General features: G+C 43.8%; 1 protein-coding gene across 1 annotated transcript in view; it reads left to right on the top strand.

The window, feature by feature from the left end:
* clip2 (CAP-GLY domain containing linker protein 2) overlaps positions 1-17016 on the top strand; it is a 228241-nt gene that overhangs the window by 71884 nt on the left and 139341 nt on the right. The window contains 1 exon segment of the mRNA XM_068010178.1: positions 10740-11287. Within this exon segment, the coding sequence (XP_067866279.1) occupies positions 10740-11287 (548 nt within the window).

Here is a 17016-nt window from a genome sequence, read left to right as displayed (position 1 = left end):
ACATTGCACAAGTTCTAGTATGACACAAGATGGAAGGATCGGGAAAGGAAATGTGGCTTGGTGCTTTGGAATTTTTGGTTCTGATAAATTACAGCCTAGTAATAAGTAGGTTTTTTTTTTGTGGCGTTTGAGTGCTGAATATTGAAATTAACTCTTACTCCTAAATACACCCTGTTAGGAAACTCTAAAGAACTAGTTGCAGACGGCAGCCTTTCAGCACAATGCACAGCTCTACCAACTTGCCACTTCGACAGGGTAAGTTGTTTATCTTAGCTCAGCCACTAGGGGCTGAATTGAGAAGCTGCACAGCTCATGGGGTGAGAGAGAGGGAAAATAAAGTAAAGCCAAATTTAAATATAATGAATCGTGGAGGTGGGTAAATGCTCTGTATCACTGGACTTCTGCACATGCTGGGTTTGAATGCTAATCTTAGGGTTGTAATAGGAGAGCTCAGCGACACTCAATTAAGGCAGGGAATCTGTGAAGATTTCTCGTTCCTGATTGTTACCCAGTCACTCCTGATGAAAAGTGTGTGAATGTCAGCTGAGAACCAGAATCAGATTTGGCTCTGATTTCACTTGTCCTCCAGTACCCTGTTGAACTGCTGTCTGGAATGAGGCTCCCAGTGCCCATGGGACCATGCCACAGCAAGAGCTGGCATCTTCAAGAGGTGGGGCGAAAAGTGGAAGAAATAAGGCAGAAGTTGCCTTTTTAAAAATCAAACCTAACTTAGGTGAAATCAGTGACCCTGTCTCTAAGTTTGCTACTCGGTGAATTAACCCAGTCTCTGCAGCTTGATTTAATGGGGAAGGGGGAAAGCTGATAGAGAACTGACCAACAGATGCCAATTTTATTGTCTCAACTGTCACCAGATGTTACTCTCCAGGAAGCATTAATACAGGAAATGGCAGGCTGAAATGGAATTAAGTCAGGCAGCGATTGTCTTTTGAAAGATTTGAATAGAGGTCTCGTGCTGTAGGAATAACGGGAACCGAATTGGAATTGCTCTATTTGTGGCAGAGAGATGGAGTACAGAGGAATGTTTACTGGAGCTGCTGCTTCTCCTTCCTTACTCAATTCTAAAAGAATAAGAACCAGTTCTGTGATTCAGATGTTTTGTCCTCTCCCCTTTCTCCCCGCCCCTCCTGAAGTTGCTGTGGTTACTGACTTGGGGAGTGCAGTTGATGCTGTCGCTTTATGCAGCACTAAGCTATTTTTAGAAGCTAGTTCAGCATCCTAAATGGCTTAGCTGCTGTGTCGGGCCTGTCTTTTTTTGTTTGTTTTGTCACAACAGGGGTGATTGTGGTTATGGACAGTGAGCATTTTTTTTAAACCAATAGGGCCAACCTCTGCTGCACTGCTCCTGCAGTTGAAGAGTCGACACTGGGCAGGTGGAGTGGAAGGTCAACGTTATTAGTCAACAAATGCTCTATTCAGAATTTCAGACTTTACTTGCAACAGAGGCGTACCTGGTCATGTGGTGTGTGCTGATGTGCGTGGCAGAGATGAAATGAATAGCTCAGAGTGGGTTGGAAGCCTGTCATGCATCAGAGGTTCCAGATGTGATGACTTAAACCTTGAGAGCAAAATTCAATGAATTTATGAACTTGAGGAAAATCCTGAGTGATGACTGTTAGAAACACATTTCAATGTATTTGTGTATTGAAGACAGAATTATTTTCCCTAACTTTAAAAAGAAACTAGAGTAAGAAGTAGAAAACAGTATTGCGGTAAGTGAGCCAAGGTGTGGTGATGGTCGTGGTGCAGCACACAGACTCTTTCAAAACCCCTCTGGCTCTCTACCTACATTTCCTCTCAAGACTCCTCCTTGATATATCTCTGGCTGAGAGATTGATCACCCCTTCTAAACTCCTCTCTTTTGGCTCAGCATTTGTTTCTTCTCGCTCTGTGTGAAGCCCTTGGGATGTTTTTCTATCTTAAATTTTGGATGGGGGCTAGAAAAGCACAAGATCCCAGACATTTCCTCACTGCTCAAGAATGAAGAGAGTGCTTGAGCACAAGGGCTGTGAGGAGATGGTTTTAATAAATGTGTGCAATATAGTCAGTGTCAATACCTCCTCAGACACCCACTCTCTCCTTTCCAAGCTATCACTCCATCACCATCATTTCCTTCTAAAGGCCTCAAATGTGTCATCAATTCCCAGCTGCACTCTATTATTTTCCATAATTCCTTGTTTGAATGCTTCCAGTCTGACTTGCAGTGCTGAGTGGCCCGAATTAGTCATGAATGACATCCTCTGTGATCAAAGTGTGCTATCCCTCTTTGATTTTCCTTTTTGCAGCATTTGAGATGGTTGGCCATGCCATCTTCCTCTGACACATCTCTGTTGTCCTGCTCTGCTGACTGTACTTGCATGGTTTCATTTCTACCTATTCATTTGCAGCCAGCTTGTTTCCAGCAATGGCTTCCCTACTCTTTGCACCTCATCTCTGGAATCACTCAGGGATCTGCTCTTGGCCATTTCTCTTCCCTATCAATATACTGCTCATCAGTGACAACATCCACAGGCGTGTAATCAATTTACACATCATGGGTTGATGACACCCAGCAGCATCTCTCTCTACCATGTATCTTGACCTTTCAACTGCCTCTACTCTGGGGCTGCTCATCCAGCATCAAGTCGAAGATAAGTTGCAACTTACAATAGCTCATTGTTGAATAATCATTGTCTTCCTTCCCAGTACAGACTCAATTCCCTGGCCACTCCCTCGGGCTGAACCAGGTCATTTACTATTTTGGCATTCTCTTTGACCCTGAACTTACTTTAAACCTTGTCCATTACTGAGACTGTTCATTTGCACCTCCGCAACATTGTTCACCTCTGCTCCTTTGAAACCCATATACATGCCTTAGCCAACTCCAACTCTGCTGCCCCAGTCTAAGTTCCACTTGCCCATCACACAACCTTGCTGATCTAAACTGCCTCCCTGTGCCTCAACATATCACATAAAATTCTCTTTTTTTTTAAACAATCTCCTTCAGCTCTATATCCCCTTATCCCTTTCCAAATGCTCTTCTTATGGCTACCTTTGCATTTCCCCCTCTTGTGCAGCCGTCCGACAGCACCCCCATTGGTGTCAGAGCCTTCAGCTGTCTCAGCCATACACTCTGGAGCCCCATTCCTCCAACCCTCACTGGACACCAATGTAAATTGGCTTTGAATACAAGATGGAAATCTCGAGATAGATCAAGGCAGTAAAAAAAATTAAAATATTTTTGAGGTACAAGATGAGTAATTTTGTTAATATATTCCTACTGCTGTTCGATAAAACTAACACTTTGTTACATGTGGAGGGGTGGAATTTTGATCCTCTGTATTAACTATTGGCTGAAACCGACTGTTTGGACAATGTTGTGCACTGTACTCATTATAGATTTTGGCAGAGTTTTTTTTTTTGCTTAGAACGGCCGGGAAATTGATGGAGCTGCTCCCGCTCTGCTGATGTAACTTCTTCAGAACGGCACCGAAACATAGTTTACACCAATAAAATGGGTCAGAATAACACCAACCTAGCCCAAGAATTTCCCACGGCTTTATTGAAATGGACAGTGAAGAAGCACATCTCATCTCATTGTTAATCTACCTCCCCCAGTAAAAGTTTGACACTTCTTTAGTAACTAGTTTTGCAGCATTGTTGCTATTGGAAACAATGGCCCAGATTTCGCATTCAGTGGTGAAGCAAGGCCGCTGTCACTGATCAAGAAAAGCTGCCCAGAAAGATCTCGTGATCTCTGTGGCCTGGTTTTCCTTTGTCCCGATGCCAGTTTAAATCTGGTGCCAAGTCAAGGATTGTCTTGGCGTGCAGCAACAGTGATGTCAGCAAGCAGCCAATAGCATTGAAGTAGTGACACAAAGCAAACTAGGAAGTTGAAAGCACTTAATATCCTTCACTTTTAATTTAAATTTTCACTTAGTGAAATATATGATTGGATTAGGATAGAAGCTAGAATAAACAAACTGTAAAAAAAAAAAATTTCAAAATGTGGTATTATTAATAATTAATATTTACATAGCATCTTTAACATAACAGAACATCCCAAGGCAATCGTAGGAGCATTATAAAACAAAATATAACAGCCACATAAGGAGCTATCAGGTCAGATGACCAAAAGCTGGGTCAAAGAGGCAGGTTTTAAGGAGTGTCTTAAAGGAGGAAAGTGAGGTTAGAGGCAGAGAGGTATAGGGAGGGAATTCCAGATCTTATGGCCTAGTTAACTGAAGGTGCGGTCACCAATGGTGCAGCAATTAATGTTGGGGTTGCATAAGAGACCAGAATTAAAGGAGTGCTGATATCTCGAAGGGTTGTGGGGCTGGAGGAGATTAGAGTTAGGGAGGGGCAAGGCCATGGAGGGAATTGAAAACGAGGATGAGAATTTTAAAATCAAGACGTAGCTTGAGAAGGAGCCAATGTAGATCAGTGAACAAAGGGGTGGAAGGTGAATGGGACTTGGTTTGAGTTCAGACACGGCAGCAGTGTTTTGGATGACCACGAGTTTATGGAGGGTAGAATGTGGGCGACTAGCCAGAGGTGCGATGGAATAGTCAAGTCTAGAGGTAACAAAGGCACGAATGAGGGTTTCAGCAGCAAATAAGCTGCAACAGGGGTGATGTCAGGCGATGTTAGAGGTGGAAATAGGTGGTCTTAGTGATGGCGCACATATGAGCTCATCTCAGGGTCACATGTGACACCGCGGTTGCGAACAGACTGGTTTCATCTCAGTGTTGCCAGGGAGAGGGATGGAGTCAGTAGCTAGGGAACAGAGCTTGGAGCAAAGTGGAGAAATTTGGCATTCCACATATAAAATTAGCTTTCCAGGGCCAGTGAGGAAGTGAAAGTTCTCATCCATTCCATTGATTTCCATGGATTGGATATTGTGGGAGTGGGGGAAGAGAGGGTGCCTCGAATGCACCCTCTGGAGAAACATAGGCCGGAACTTTACACTGGGCGGACGGGAGCCGGACTCCGACGTAAATGTCGGTGCCGAACCCGCTTCCGCCCAGCCTGGGGATCCGTCCCGTATTTTATGGATCCCCAAGCTTTAAATGGCCCAAGGTGGGACTTCCACCCACTTGAAGGAGGTGGTCCCGCCTCAGTGAGCTGCCGGCTAATCAGTGGGCTGGCCGCTCTTAGTCTCAGCAGTGCCACCGGGAGCTGTGGCCACTGCTGGGACTGCAGCCCAGCTGACCGAGGAGGAGACCAAGGAGCTGGGACTGAAGGTAAGTTTGGGTTGCCTCACCAGGGGAATCGGTCGTGCCCTGGTGAGGCTAGAGTGGTCGTTTGGCAGGAGGGGGGCGTCATGGATCCCGGGGTTGGGTTGGCAGGCGGGGGCGGCCCTCAATCGGGCACCCTGTGCCCGATTGCCAGGCCCCCCTCCCCCCCTGGTGTGGAAAGGCCGGCAGCTATAGCTGGGCGGCCTTTCATGTCTCCGGCACATCCGCTTGTCATGGGTAAAATACCCATGGAGGTGGGCGAGGGCCCTTAAGTGGCTGTTAAGTGGCCACTTAAGGGTCTTGATTGGTCTTGGGCGGGCCACTTCGTACCCCCCGACCCCTCGCTGGACCTCTGTAAACTTGGTCAGAGGCAGAATCGGGGCAGTTAGGCCTCCCAGAGCCTTCCGCTCAATTTTACGCCGCCCCCACGCCACCATCCGACCCGCTGGGGTGGCGTAAAATTCCGGCCATAAAATCACTGACAGCACCTTTTGGATTTCTGTGTTTAACTGTACATGTGTGGACCAGGGCACTTGCTGTAGTTTCAGTGGAGTAATGATGCTGAATGTTGACAGTTTTGTCATCTTTATTACCGCAAAATCTGGGCCGATAATAGAGTGGGCCAGTATAGTCAAATCATCAGCAGAAACGGATTGTCTAACTTCCCATTCTACCTGCTGCAGGTACACAAATGAAATGCAGGGTCATTGTATATTGCCAGACTACACAATCAAAGTATGACTGTGATGTTGGGATCAGGCCCTCCAAATTCCAATGCTCCAGTCACTTGTTCTTTTGTTTTCAGTGAGGCAAAGAAAATAATTTTCTTCAGATTTAAAATGAGCTGCATTTTTCCCACTCTGTCCTGTAAGTGACAGTTGAGAAATTGCTGTCCAAACATCTTGAGGCCATCTGGATGAGCATTTACACTTTGCATTTAACCCAGTTCCTGCAGATGAGGTGAGGACTGCTGCAGAAAATCTACTCCAAAATACACTTCTGTAAAGTGTCATGCTGGGCCCCCACCTGCCAAGAATTAGCATATTAATTTTGTCATATGAACATTGATTTTAAACTTGCTGGAAAGAAGAGAAGGCCTGTTACTAGGGCTGCCAGACACTTGACTGAAAAACATTTGCATACTAACAAACAGTGCTTGTGGAGACAAAAGGAACATTCCCTGACACATTCAACCAACAATGGATTTTGATCACCAGGCATTGAAGGTGTAAGGAAGAGCATTCCAAAGACTGCTGAGGTGATACAATCCACAAAAGCCCGGACTGATTAAATCAGCTGGTCACATGACTAACTGGCTAGTCCAGTGGTTTTTGAACTAGCCAGAGTTTTTGAAAGGGAAGACTGTTTGCTCCCAATTGTTTCTCACATGCCTCTGGACCCACTGAGGATACATGAACAGCAAGAAAGAAAAGTCTCCTACATTGGACAAGGTTTAAGAAGAATACTGGGCCCAACGAAAATCAGTCAAGGACTCTATAGCAATTTCGAAGAACAGTAATCAAACCATCTTCAGATATTGCTTCAAACTTTTCCACTTTATTTCTTCTGCTCTTTTCTGTCTCTATCTGCGTGTGTGTATCATGTATGCATGCTAGCGTGGGCATGTCACGTATCTGTAGGCGTTAACCAAATTTAGAGTTTGTTTAATAAAGTTCAACCTCTTTTCTTTAAACCTAAGAAAACCTGTGTGGCTAGTTTCTTTGCCTTATAATTGGAAGCTAGTAAACAAGGATTCACTAAGGGGGAGCTTTTTTAAAAAAAAAAAAGGGTTTAAAATTAAACCCTGTAACTGTAAGACCAGGTGAAGGCTGAGAGGGAACCATCGACTCCTTTCTCACCTGGTTGTAACAAAAGTTTCTAAATTGATATCTAGTGATATATAAATAGTCATCTTAAGCTTGAAGGCATTTATCTCAGTCACTAACCATCAGCTCTGGAGACTTGGGTTCAAATTCTGTCCTGGACAGATGCAAAGAGTCATATCTGTGGTTAGACGCTGTCGTCCTTCACAGCTTGGGAACAGGATCTCCTCGCACCCCCTCCCCACCCCCCCCCCCTTACCCCATCCCCAGCAGAATATAATTACCACCCTCTGTTCCAGGACAGCCTATTTCCTTCTTAAAGGACATTAGTGAACCAGATGGGTTTTTACAACAATCGCCAATGGTTTTGTAGGAGGCCCTTGGTATATTGAGAGGATCTGCCTTTCCTATTTCAGTATTGTAGAAACATAGAAATTATAGAACAGAAGAATGCCACTTGGGCCATCTCATCAGTGCTGGTGCTAGCTGTTCACCCAGACTTATCTATTCCCTTCCTATAAAGTTCTGCTTGCAAAGCTCCAGCTGTCGCCTAGTCAATGTACAATTCAACATCACTTGTCTTTTATATTTAGCTTCACTCCTCTTGTGCTTCTGTCCAAATCACTTTATAAATGGACAACAAAGACACTTCTAGCACGGATCCCATGGCCAAACCACTAACCACATCTTGCCTGTTTGGAAAAAATGCCCTCTCTGCTTTCTTCTCACCACCATCCTCTTTAATGCTTCTAATAGCACATGCCTCAAGTTCCATAACAAATTTCTTATGTAGCATCTAAACAAATGCTTTATGAATATCCACGTGAACTACATCCACTGCATTCCCTTTATCTGTACATTCTGCGATTTCCTCAAACAATTGAATTTGATTAGTCAAGTGTAACCTGCCCTTTACAAATCCATGATAGTCCCTGGTTAGTCCAAGTATCTTCTGAGTGCTCTGGACTCTAGAGATTAGTGATTCTGCTAGGTTGCGCTGATATTTCCAGCACAATTTCCCCCAAAGTCATCCAAATCAGCAGAAAAGATAGAAGAATTTCAAATGCAAATTATGTCCAGTGCAAATAGTTTCCTGACCAGATTAAATGAATCACCATGGGGAGGTTCTGTTAATTATTGAGCCTGTTTGTGGGCCTTCGAGGAGACTTACAATTAAACTTTTTTAGCCTCAAGGGCACTAATGGGCACCTTTTTTTTAAAAAAACTTTTAAATATTAAAAATTAATTTACTGGGAAACTATCTAATGTACACCATTAAAAAAAGAACCAGTTACTGTTTCAATCATCTTCAGTTGTTTAAAATGGGTTTTCTCACAGTCGGATTACTAGACGCTCTGATTAAAAATGCAATTTTTTGTGATAAACCACGTTTCAGTAGTATTAATAGAACTACAGTAGTTTACCAATCTAAATCTATCATGGAATATTCTTTAGTGCAATAAAGCAAATTATGTTCTAAAATGCTGCTCAATTACATTGGTTCAGGGAAGGCTTACATTGGGTGATATACAAGTGACATATCTGATCATTGTCACATTGCTGTTTGTGGGAACTTGCTGTGAACAAATTGACTGCTGCATTTCCTACATTACAACAGTGACTACACTTCAAAGGTACTTCATTAGCTGTATAAATGCTCTGGGACTATGAGTGTGGAAGGAGAGTTCTTCCTTTCTTTGGATATTTATCTCCAATTGTGGCTGTTCTACATCCTCCGGCATTCTACTTCCATTGTCCTCTTTAAACATTGAGGCAAAATACTTAACAAACATCTCTGTCATTCCATCATTCTCATTCATCTCTAAGTGGTCCATCCACTCTGACTATTTTTGCTTATTTAGCTTCTTGCTATATCCTTCTCTGTTGACTTTTTTCATGCCCTCGATTATCCTTTCTAATCACCAATTTTTGTTTTTCATCTATATATTTTTATATATAGATTTGATAGAGGTGCTCAAAATCATGAGGGGTCTGGACAGAGTGGATAGGGAAAAACCTTTCCACTTATGAAATGAACAAGAACGAGAGGGCACAGATTTAAGGTGATTGGCAAAAGCGACATGAGGAAAAACTTCTTCGCTCAGCGAGTGGTTAGGATCAGGAATGCACTGCCTGAGAGTGTGGAGCAGGCAGGTTCAATCGAGGCGTTCAAAAGGGAATTAGATGGTTATCAGAAAAGGAAGAATGTGCAGGGTTACAGGGAGAAGGTCGGGGAATGGCTCCTTTGGAGAGCCGGTGCAGACATGATGGACCGAATGGCCGCCTTCACCGTAACAATTCTGTAATTCTGTGACATTGTTGATATAGTCTATATTATCTTCTCTCTATTTACTATAAATTAGTTTGAGCAGCTTTGTCCTCTTGTAGACTGTCACTGCAATCCAGACATATTTGCAGGATTGTTTTGAAGATTGTATTATCTCACTGGAAATCTGTTCCCAATGACTTGCAATATCAGGTGAGAATGGCCTGGATTGATCCACTATTCTATCTCCCCAACTCTCCTTATCACTAGAAAAAGTACAACTCTCCAATGCGCCTCTCTCCAGGCACCTATCCCCAGTGCTTAACCTCTAGAAGGCCCCACCATAGTGACTTTTTTTTTCCTAGAACACTATCTCCAACTTTTCTCTTCCTACATGCCCCATTTTACATCTCTTCATACTTTACTTAGCCCTACTTCTATGCACCAGCCTTTTTTTTTTTAATTCCTTCATAAAATGTGGGCATTGCTGGCAAGGCCAGCATTTGTTGCCCATCCCTAATTGCCCTTGACAATTGAGTGGCTTACTAGGCCATTTCAGAGGGCAGTTAAGAGTCAACCACATTACTGTGGGTCTGGAGTCACATGTAGGCCAGACCAGGTAAAGATGGCAGATTTCCTTTCCTATAGGGCATTAGTGAACCAGATGGGGTTTTTTTTAAATGACAATCAACGATAGTTTCATGGCACTGTTACTGAGACTAGCTTTTAATTCCAGATTTTTATTAATATTAATTTGAATTCCGCCAGCTGCCGTGATGGGATTTGAACCCATGTCCCCAGGGCATTAACCTGGATCTCTGTATTTCTAGTTCAGTGACATTACCACTATGCCACCATCTGCCCAGTTCCTTAGTAGCTCACTTCTCCTTATTCGTAGCATCTTACCTCACCTCAGTGCTCATCCTTGTTGCTGAGGTCAGAACTTATATTGTGCAATACTATGGGAATGAAGACCATTATTAGTCTGTGGTACAACACATTGGCAGACTGCTACATTTACGGTTTGTGAATCTTTGAAATTCTCTACCCCAGAGGGCTGTGGAAGCTCAGTCATTGAGTATGTTTAAAGTAGAGATTGACCGATTTCTAAATACCAATGACATAAAGGGATATGGGGATAGTGTGGGGAAAAGGCATTAAAGTGGATGATCTGCCATGATCGTATTGAATGGTGGAGCAGGCTGGATGGGTTGAATGGCCGACTCCTGCTCCTATGTTTGTTGCTTTGTGCATGTTGTGATTTCCTTGTGCAATATCTGTACTGGTAAATAAGTACATCAGCTATACTTAACTATTTACTCTTTTTTGGTGAGTGTTAATGACTTACATCTATGAATATGAAATGGTAAGTGGCTTGTCTCTCAAACTGATCAGTTTTTTCTTGCTGGTTTTTAGGTTCCCCATTGCACAAGCAAACTTCCGTTCCCACATCTGGTGACAAATTGGCATCAAAGAGCGCCGAGGTGGGAGATGACTACATTGGGGATTTTGCCATTGGGGATCGTATTTGGGTGAATGGAGTGAAGCCTGGCATTATACAATTCCTTGGGGAAACGCAGTTTGCTCCGGGCAAGTGGGCAGGAGTTGTCCTTGATGAACCTGTGGGCAAGAATGATGGATCGGTTGGGGGCGTACGGTACTTCGAATGCGGAGCTTTACAAGGCATTTTCACAAGACCATCAAAACTGGCACTCCACCCCTCGAGTGATGGTGCTGGAAGTGATGCCCATTCTGGAGATTCAGTAACATTTCCAGTCCCAGCCTCTCATCATGGCACTGCCACCCCACCACTTTCAACTCAACGCATCAACTGCACAATTCCTTTGAGGGAAAGCATTTTGAACAGTTCCATGAAGACTGGGAATGAGTCGGGATCAAACCTGTCTGACAGTGGATCTGTAAAGAAAGGAGATAAGGACTTGAGATGTGGGGATCGAGTTCTGGTAAGCTCTCTCATTCCTAGGAGAACATTATTTGATAGATGCAGCAGCACTAGATTGTCTAAATTGTTGCTGACAGCTTTGGCCAACAGGTCAACTTCAGATAGTTTGGGTTTAACAGTGCAGTGTGGAGATTTATGGTACAACATTGTAGTTTGACAGCCAACTGCTTCCCCCAGTCTCTATTGTTACCAGAAGGATCTCCACCTGTTAAGTTGTACTACTTTCTTTCTCAAAGCAAGATCTGCTTTTGTTTCCTTTTATTCTATTTTATTTTTCAAGCCTTCTGCTGCAGTAACATTTAACTTGTGATTGTAGGAACAGGAAGAGGTCATTTAGCCCCTTAAGCTTGTCCTGCTATTCAATGAGATCATGATTGGTCTGTGCCCTAACTCTCTATACTGCAACATTTCCCTTAATACCTTTGGATAATAGAAATCTATCTATCTCAGATTTAAAATTATCAAGTGAATTAGCATCAACTACCTTGGAGAAATTTCAGAGTGGCGAACCTGTGGAATTCTCTAATGCAGAAGACAGTGGAGGCCAAGTCATTAAATAAATATATTCAAGAAGGAGATAGATATATTAATGTCAAAGGGATCAAGGGATATGGGGAGAAAGTGAGAACAGGGTACTGAATTAGATGTTCGGCCATGATCTTTTTTGAATGGTGGAGCAGGGCTGAATGGCCTACTCCTGCTCCTATTTTCTATGTTTTTATTTGCAGAAGGGTGTTACAAACCTCTACCTCCTTTTGTGAGGAGTGTTTCCCAACTTCACTGCTGACAGGCCTGGCTCTAACTGTTAGATTATGTCCCTTAGTCCTACACTTCCCAAACAGCTGAAATCGTTTTCTCTATCTACCCTATCAGTTCCCCTTACTATCTTGGAAACTTTAATCAAATCACCCCTTGATCTTCTACATTCCAGGGAAATACAACCCTATTTTGTGTAATCCCTCCTCGTAATTTAACCCTTCGAGTCTAGGTGTAATTCTAATAAATCAGCACTGGACACACTCCAAGGCCAATATGTCCTTCCTAAGGTGAGGTGCCCAGAACTGATCACAATACTTCAGGTGAGTTCAAACCAGGGCTTTGTGTAGCCGTTGCAAGACTTCTACCTCCTATTCTAGAAGGACAACGTTCTCTTAGTGCTTCTGATTATTTGTTGTACCTGTCCATAACAATTGCATGCATGTTTGGTTGATCGGGTGTTTTGTTTTAGTAGTTCCCTTCACTTGCAGAGATTTTATTCGCGTGGTATTGGACTTGCTGAAGGCCTCAGCAGTCTAGGCGACTGGCTGTTTCAGGCAGAATCCTAGTTATAATATGTAAATTGAGATCCTATGGCATACATAGCACCATGACACAATTTTGAAGTATGCTCTGCTCATTGGTACCAGGTGACAGGATCATGGACTGGTAATTTGGGTATTATTAAGAATGAATGAGGCTCATTTCTACGCCCATTTGACTCAATGGACTCACATGTAACCTAAGCATTGCTGTATTCTCTGGGTGCCAGTTCCCAGTGAGCGCTGAAGCTGTACTTAGTAAAAGAGAAAAGTGCTTTGTTGCCTAACCTACAACTAGCTGCCCATTCCGCCACGAGGCAGAAACCCTTTGCTGCTAATGTTATCCTTCCCGTCTCCCACCTGGACTTTCCAGTAATAACATTGCTGACACTTCCAACCTTTTGCAATCCATACATTTCCTTCAACAAACAGTGAGTGAACTCTGCTCCATGTGTATGTGTACTGAACAATCCCTGCCCAACTGCCTTGTCACTCCCAGCCCATGCCAGGAACACCAGAAAAATATTGATTTGATTTAAATGTGCTGACCAAGCTTTGTAATGAGACCATTAGTGCATTGACATAGTGCTTTGGGGAGCAGTGATTATTGTGCTGTCTTTCTGTAAATGAATGAGAAAAATGGTCTAACTATGGATGGGTGTTGGGTGACCACAGATCCAGGGGCTGGTCAAGTGTAGAGAGGAAGCCAGCCCATTATTCCAATAATGGACATAAGACTGAAGAGAAGTTCAACTAACCTGCTAACCCTTAAATAGGTTCATTCATACAAAAGAAGTGAACCTAATTTTTAGGAGCTTATCAAAAAATTATTTTCCTTCGTATATCTTGTAAATAGATTAGTTTGCAACAGGGACTCTTACCAGAGAATCAAAACTAATGTCTGGGGCTGCAGATTAACAAATAATTTCAGACCATGGATGATGAAGGCTGGAGTAGATACACTGTCTCGTTGACTGTTACTCTGCTGAACTAAGTAGTTTAGGAAAAGAAAAGTTCAGTGATTCACAAACCTGCAAAGGACTGACACAAATTGTGTTGGACATCAGTACATCAATGGTGGCATCCTACTGCTACAGGCTGATGGAAGGATCAATAGATACACTCGAGCTTCTCTGCATTGACATTTAGGGTAAAGGCTGGCTCGGGTCTGCAAATGAAACCTGAGCTGAGCCCAACAGTACTACATCTGACCCGGCCCGAGTCCTTTCATTTTTTCCTGTGCCCAACCCGACCCGACCTGACCATCAGTTAACCTAGTTTCCGTTTTTCACTTGGTTGCTTATCTGCACAAACTTTAAAAAAAACTGTAACTAAACAACCTTTCAAATCCAAAAAGTACATTAACATTGGAGCCACTTACCGGGGGTGGTGATAGTGTGACTGACCCGACCCGAGCCCGAATGCCGGACCCGGAAGAGCGACCCGAACCTGACACATGTCGCTGGGTCCCGTCGGGTTTGGGTCGGGTAGCCATGCTCCAATTTAGGGTTGGAAGAAATTGTGCATAACATTCCCTGAGGAGATTGTGAGTGGGGAAATGGTAGATAGTCAATGGAGAATGAGATGAACAGCCTCTTCTCACTGTGCATTCTTGGGTTACAAGCCTCATTTCAGTGATGTCCATGGTTGCTGACGTACTGTGACTTATCACATTATGGGATTTTTATCTGTGTACCTGTCTTCATGATCCATATAACTAATGGTTATACGATATTTTACTTGTATTCTTTTCCTTAGAATATAAATCCCATTTCTTCTACAATCATTCCCTCCTTTCTCCCTTTTCTTTATCGTTTGCCATCAAACATCATTCTTGAACATGAGCTGAGGCAAACCACCCATTCCCAGTCCTTTACCAATTCAGCTTTGAAACCAACTGCAGGGAAGTGACGGAGAACATTGGAGGTGCCTCTTCCTTTCACTTTTGTTTCCCTCGGCATCCTTTTAGGAAGTCCATTCTGTTTTCCACAGCAGCACGGGTAAAGCTCCCCACTGCATAAATGTGATCCTGCATCCTACCACTCTGCAGCATAATGTGTTGGGGCTCCACTGTCTTGCACCATCTGTGGTTCAGTGCATAACACTCCTGTCTGCTGAGTCAGAAGATTGTGGATTCAAGTCCCATTCCAGAGGCATAAGCACAATATCTAGGCTGATAATCCAGTGCAGTACTGAGGGAGTGCTGCACTGTCAGAGGTGCTGTCTTTCGGATGAGGCATTAAACCAAGGCCCGATCTGACCCCTCTGGTGAATCCATAGCACTATTCAAAAAAGAGCGGAGAGGTTCTTTCCAGCATCCGGGACAAAGCAGCTTCTTCAACCAATTCAAAACAGATGATCTGATCATTATCACATTGCTGTTTGTGGCACTTTGCTGTGTGCAAATTGGCTGCCGTGTTTCCTATATTGCAACATTAACTGCTTCAAAAATAATTCATTGGTTTTTAAGTGGCTGAATTGGTAAATGACACTACGTAAATGCAAGGGATAGAGTTCACCATTTAGCTAAAGACCGTAAATCATGCCATTGGGCTGAGCTCTGCATCACATTGTGTGAGGCCATGCTCCAAGTTTCTCCCTTCTGTGTAATAGGTGATCTTTTTAGGCCCAAATGATTAAGTTTCACTGCAGAGATAAATCCAGCAGCTTGTACCAACTACCATCTCATTAATTAAAGGTAAATGGAAGCGGGTATGTTCTCAGGTTATTTTAGAAAGCGGTTGGAGATATAAATATTGGCTATTGCATGTTCAGGGTTACCAGGTTGGCTCCCTTCCAGATGACTCTGTTGCTGCTGGTGACTCACCCTTGGTTACATCTGAATGACAGCAGTTACATTGCAAAGACCAGCTCCTCACCTGCGCCTGTTTGCTAAATGCTGTTAATAAGCTAAACAGAATTTAATCAATATTTTCTTCCAGTTAGTCATTTGCTCTGTACACATTTACATTGGATTGAACCTGGGGCTCCAATGCTAGAAGCAATGTAGTCATTATTTTGTGATCCTAGAGGGGAATCTGTTCACAGAGCAGAGGCATAGGGCACCTGAGCACCAACGTGTCATTCCATGGGGTGCTCCGTGCAGGCTCATGCCCACAATCCCACAATGGCCATAAATATGTATTCTATTGTGGGGTGGTGTAGATGGCAGATACAATTCCTCAGGGAGGAACGGAAAATCCTGCACCACATTCAGGGTGAGCACAAAGTTCGTGCCTCCCCCACCTGCTCAGTGTCCAGGGTATGTGAAGTAAGGTAGATTCATTACCCAGCAAAGTTCCCTGCATGTTACTCCATCCTGTATTGCCTATTTTGTTTTGTTCAATGCTGGCCTCGTGAGAATTCCTGATTTTAAACACTCCACCATTGGTGGCTGTGCTGTCAGCTGCAAAGACCCTTAAGCTCTGGAGTTTCCTCCCTAAAGCTCTCTCTACTCTTAAGATGCTTCTTAGAACCTACCTCTTTGACCAAACATTTAGTCATCTGGCCTAATATCTCCTTGTGTGACAGTGTTTAAATGCTGTTTTATAAACACCTATAAAGTGCCTTGGAACATTTTAATATATTAAAGGCAGTATATAAATACATGTTCTTTGTTTATTCTCTGCTGCCAATCTGCCCCTTTGATCCTTCACCTCTTCTATTCGATTTAGTATAGTGTATGCCTCTTAAGTCCCTGTCTCATCCATCTCCTTTTAAAGGCTACAGACTCCTGAGCTTTTCTAACCTTTATTCACAAGTCAATCCTCTGACACTAGGGGGCTTGATTTTGGAAGGCCGCTAGGAGGTGGGAAAGGAGGTGGGCAGGCCTGGAATTTTCTAGTGCTGGTTGGCGTGCTGGTTTGCTGGGATCATCCCGCTTCCAGGCCATTTTTAAGGAGGCAGGTCAGACAGGGTGGCACAAGCAGTGGGTAACTTGTTAACACAATTAAAAGACCTATTAAAGCCAATGATCAGAGGCAGACTGGAATTTTCCATTTGGCCTGTGGGCCCCCCATGGCATCCAGAACCTAGCAGATGCCTCGAGGCGATCTCCTGGCAACAGATTGGGGGTGGGGGGGCCAGCACTCCAGGGTCAATTTGAAGCTGCCCCACCCCACCCCCTACAGCCACCATAACTACATAGTCACAGCTGCAACCACAAGCCGCCCTGCGGAGGGGATCCCCCTTCACAATGTTGCTCTGGCAGCCCTGGCCATCTGGAGGTGCACTCTCTCTCCCTTACCTGCACCGGCAGACTGCAGCTCCTTCACTACTGAAGGGCCTCCTGTTGGCCCCCCTCAGCTTCTAGAGTAGTCCGCTGTTCGTAATTGGATGGCAAGTGCGTCCTCTGACCATTAATTGGCCTTTCATTCAAAAATTGTGGTTTGTGTGTCATGCCGAAGCAGTGTGGGGTCAGGACCCAGAAATT

The sequence above is a fragment of the Heterodontus francisci genome, chromosome 30 (assembly GCF_036365525.1).
Source record: "Heterodontus francisci isolate sHetFra1 chromosome 30, sHetFra1.hap1, whole genome shotgun sequence".
Taxonomy (NCBI): domain Eukaryota; kingdom Metazoa; phylum Chordata; class Chondrichthyes; order Heterodontiformes; family Heterodontidae; genus Heterodontus; species Heterodontus francisci.
The sequence above is the reverse complement of the archived record's forward strand: the minus strand, read 5'-3'. Positions and strand labels throughout refer to the sequence as shown.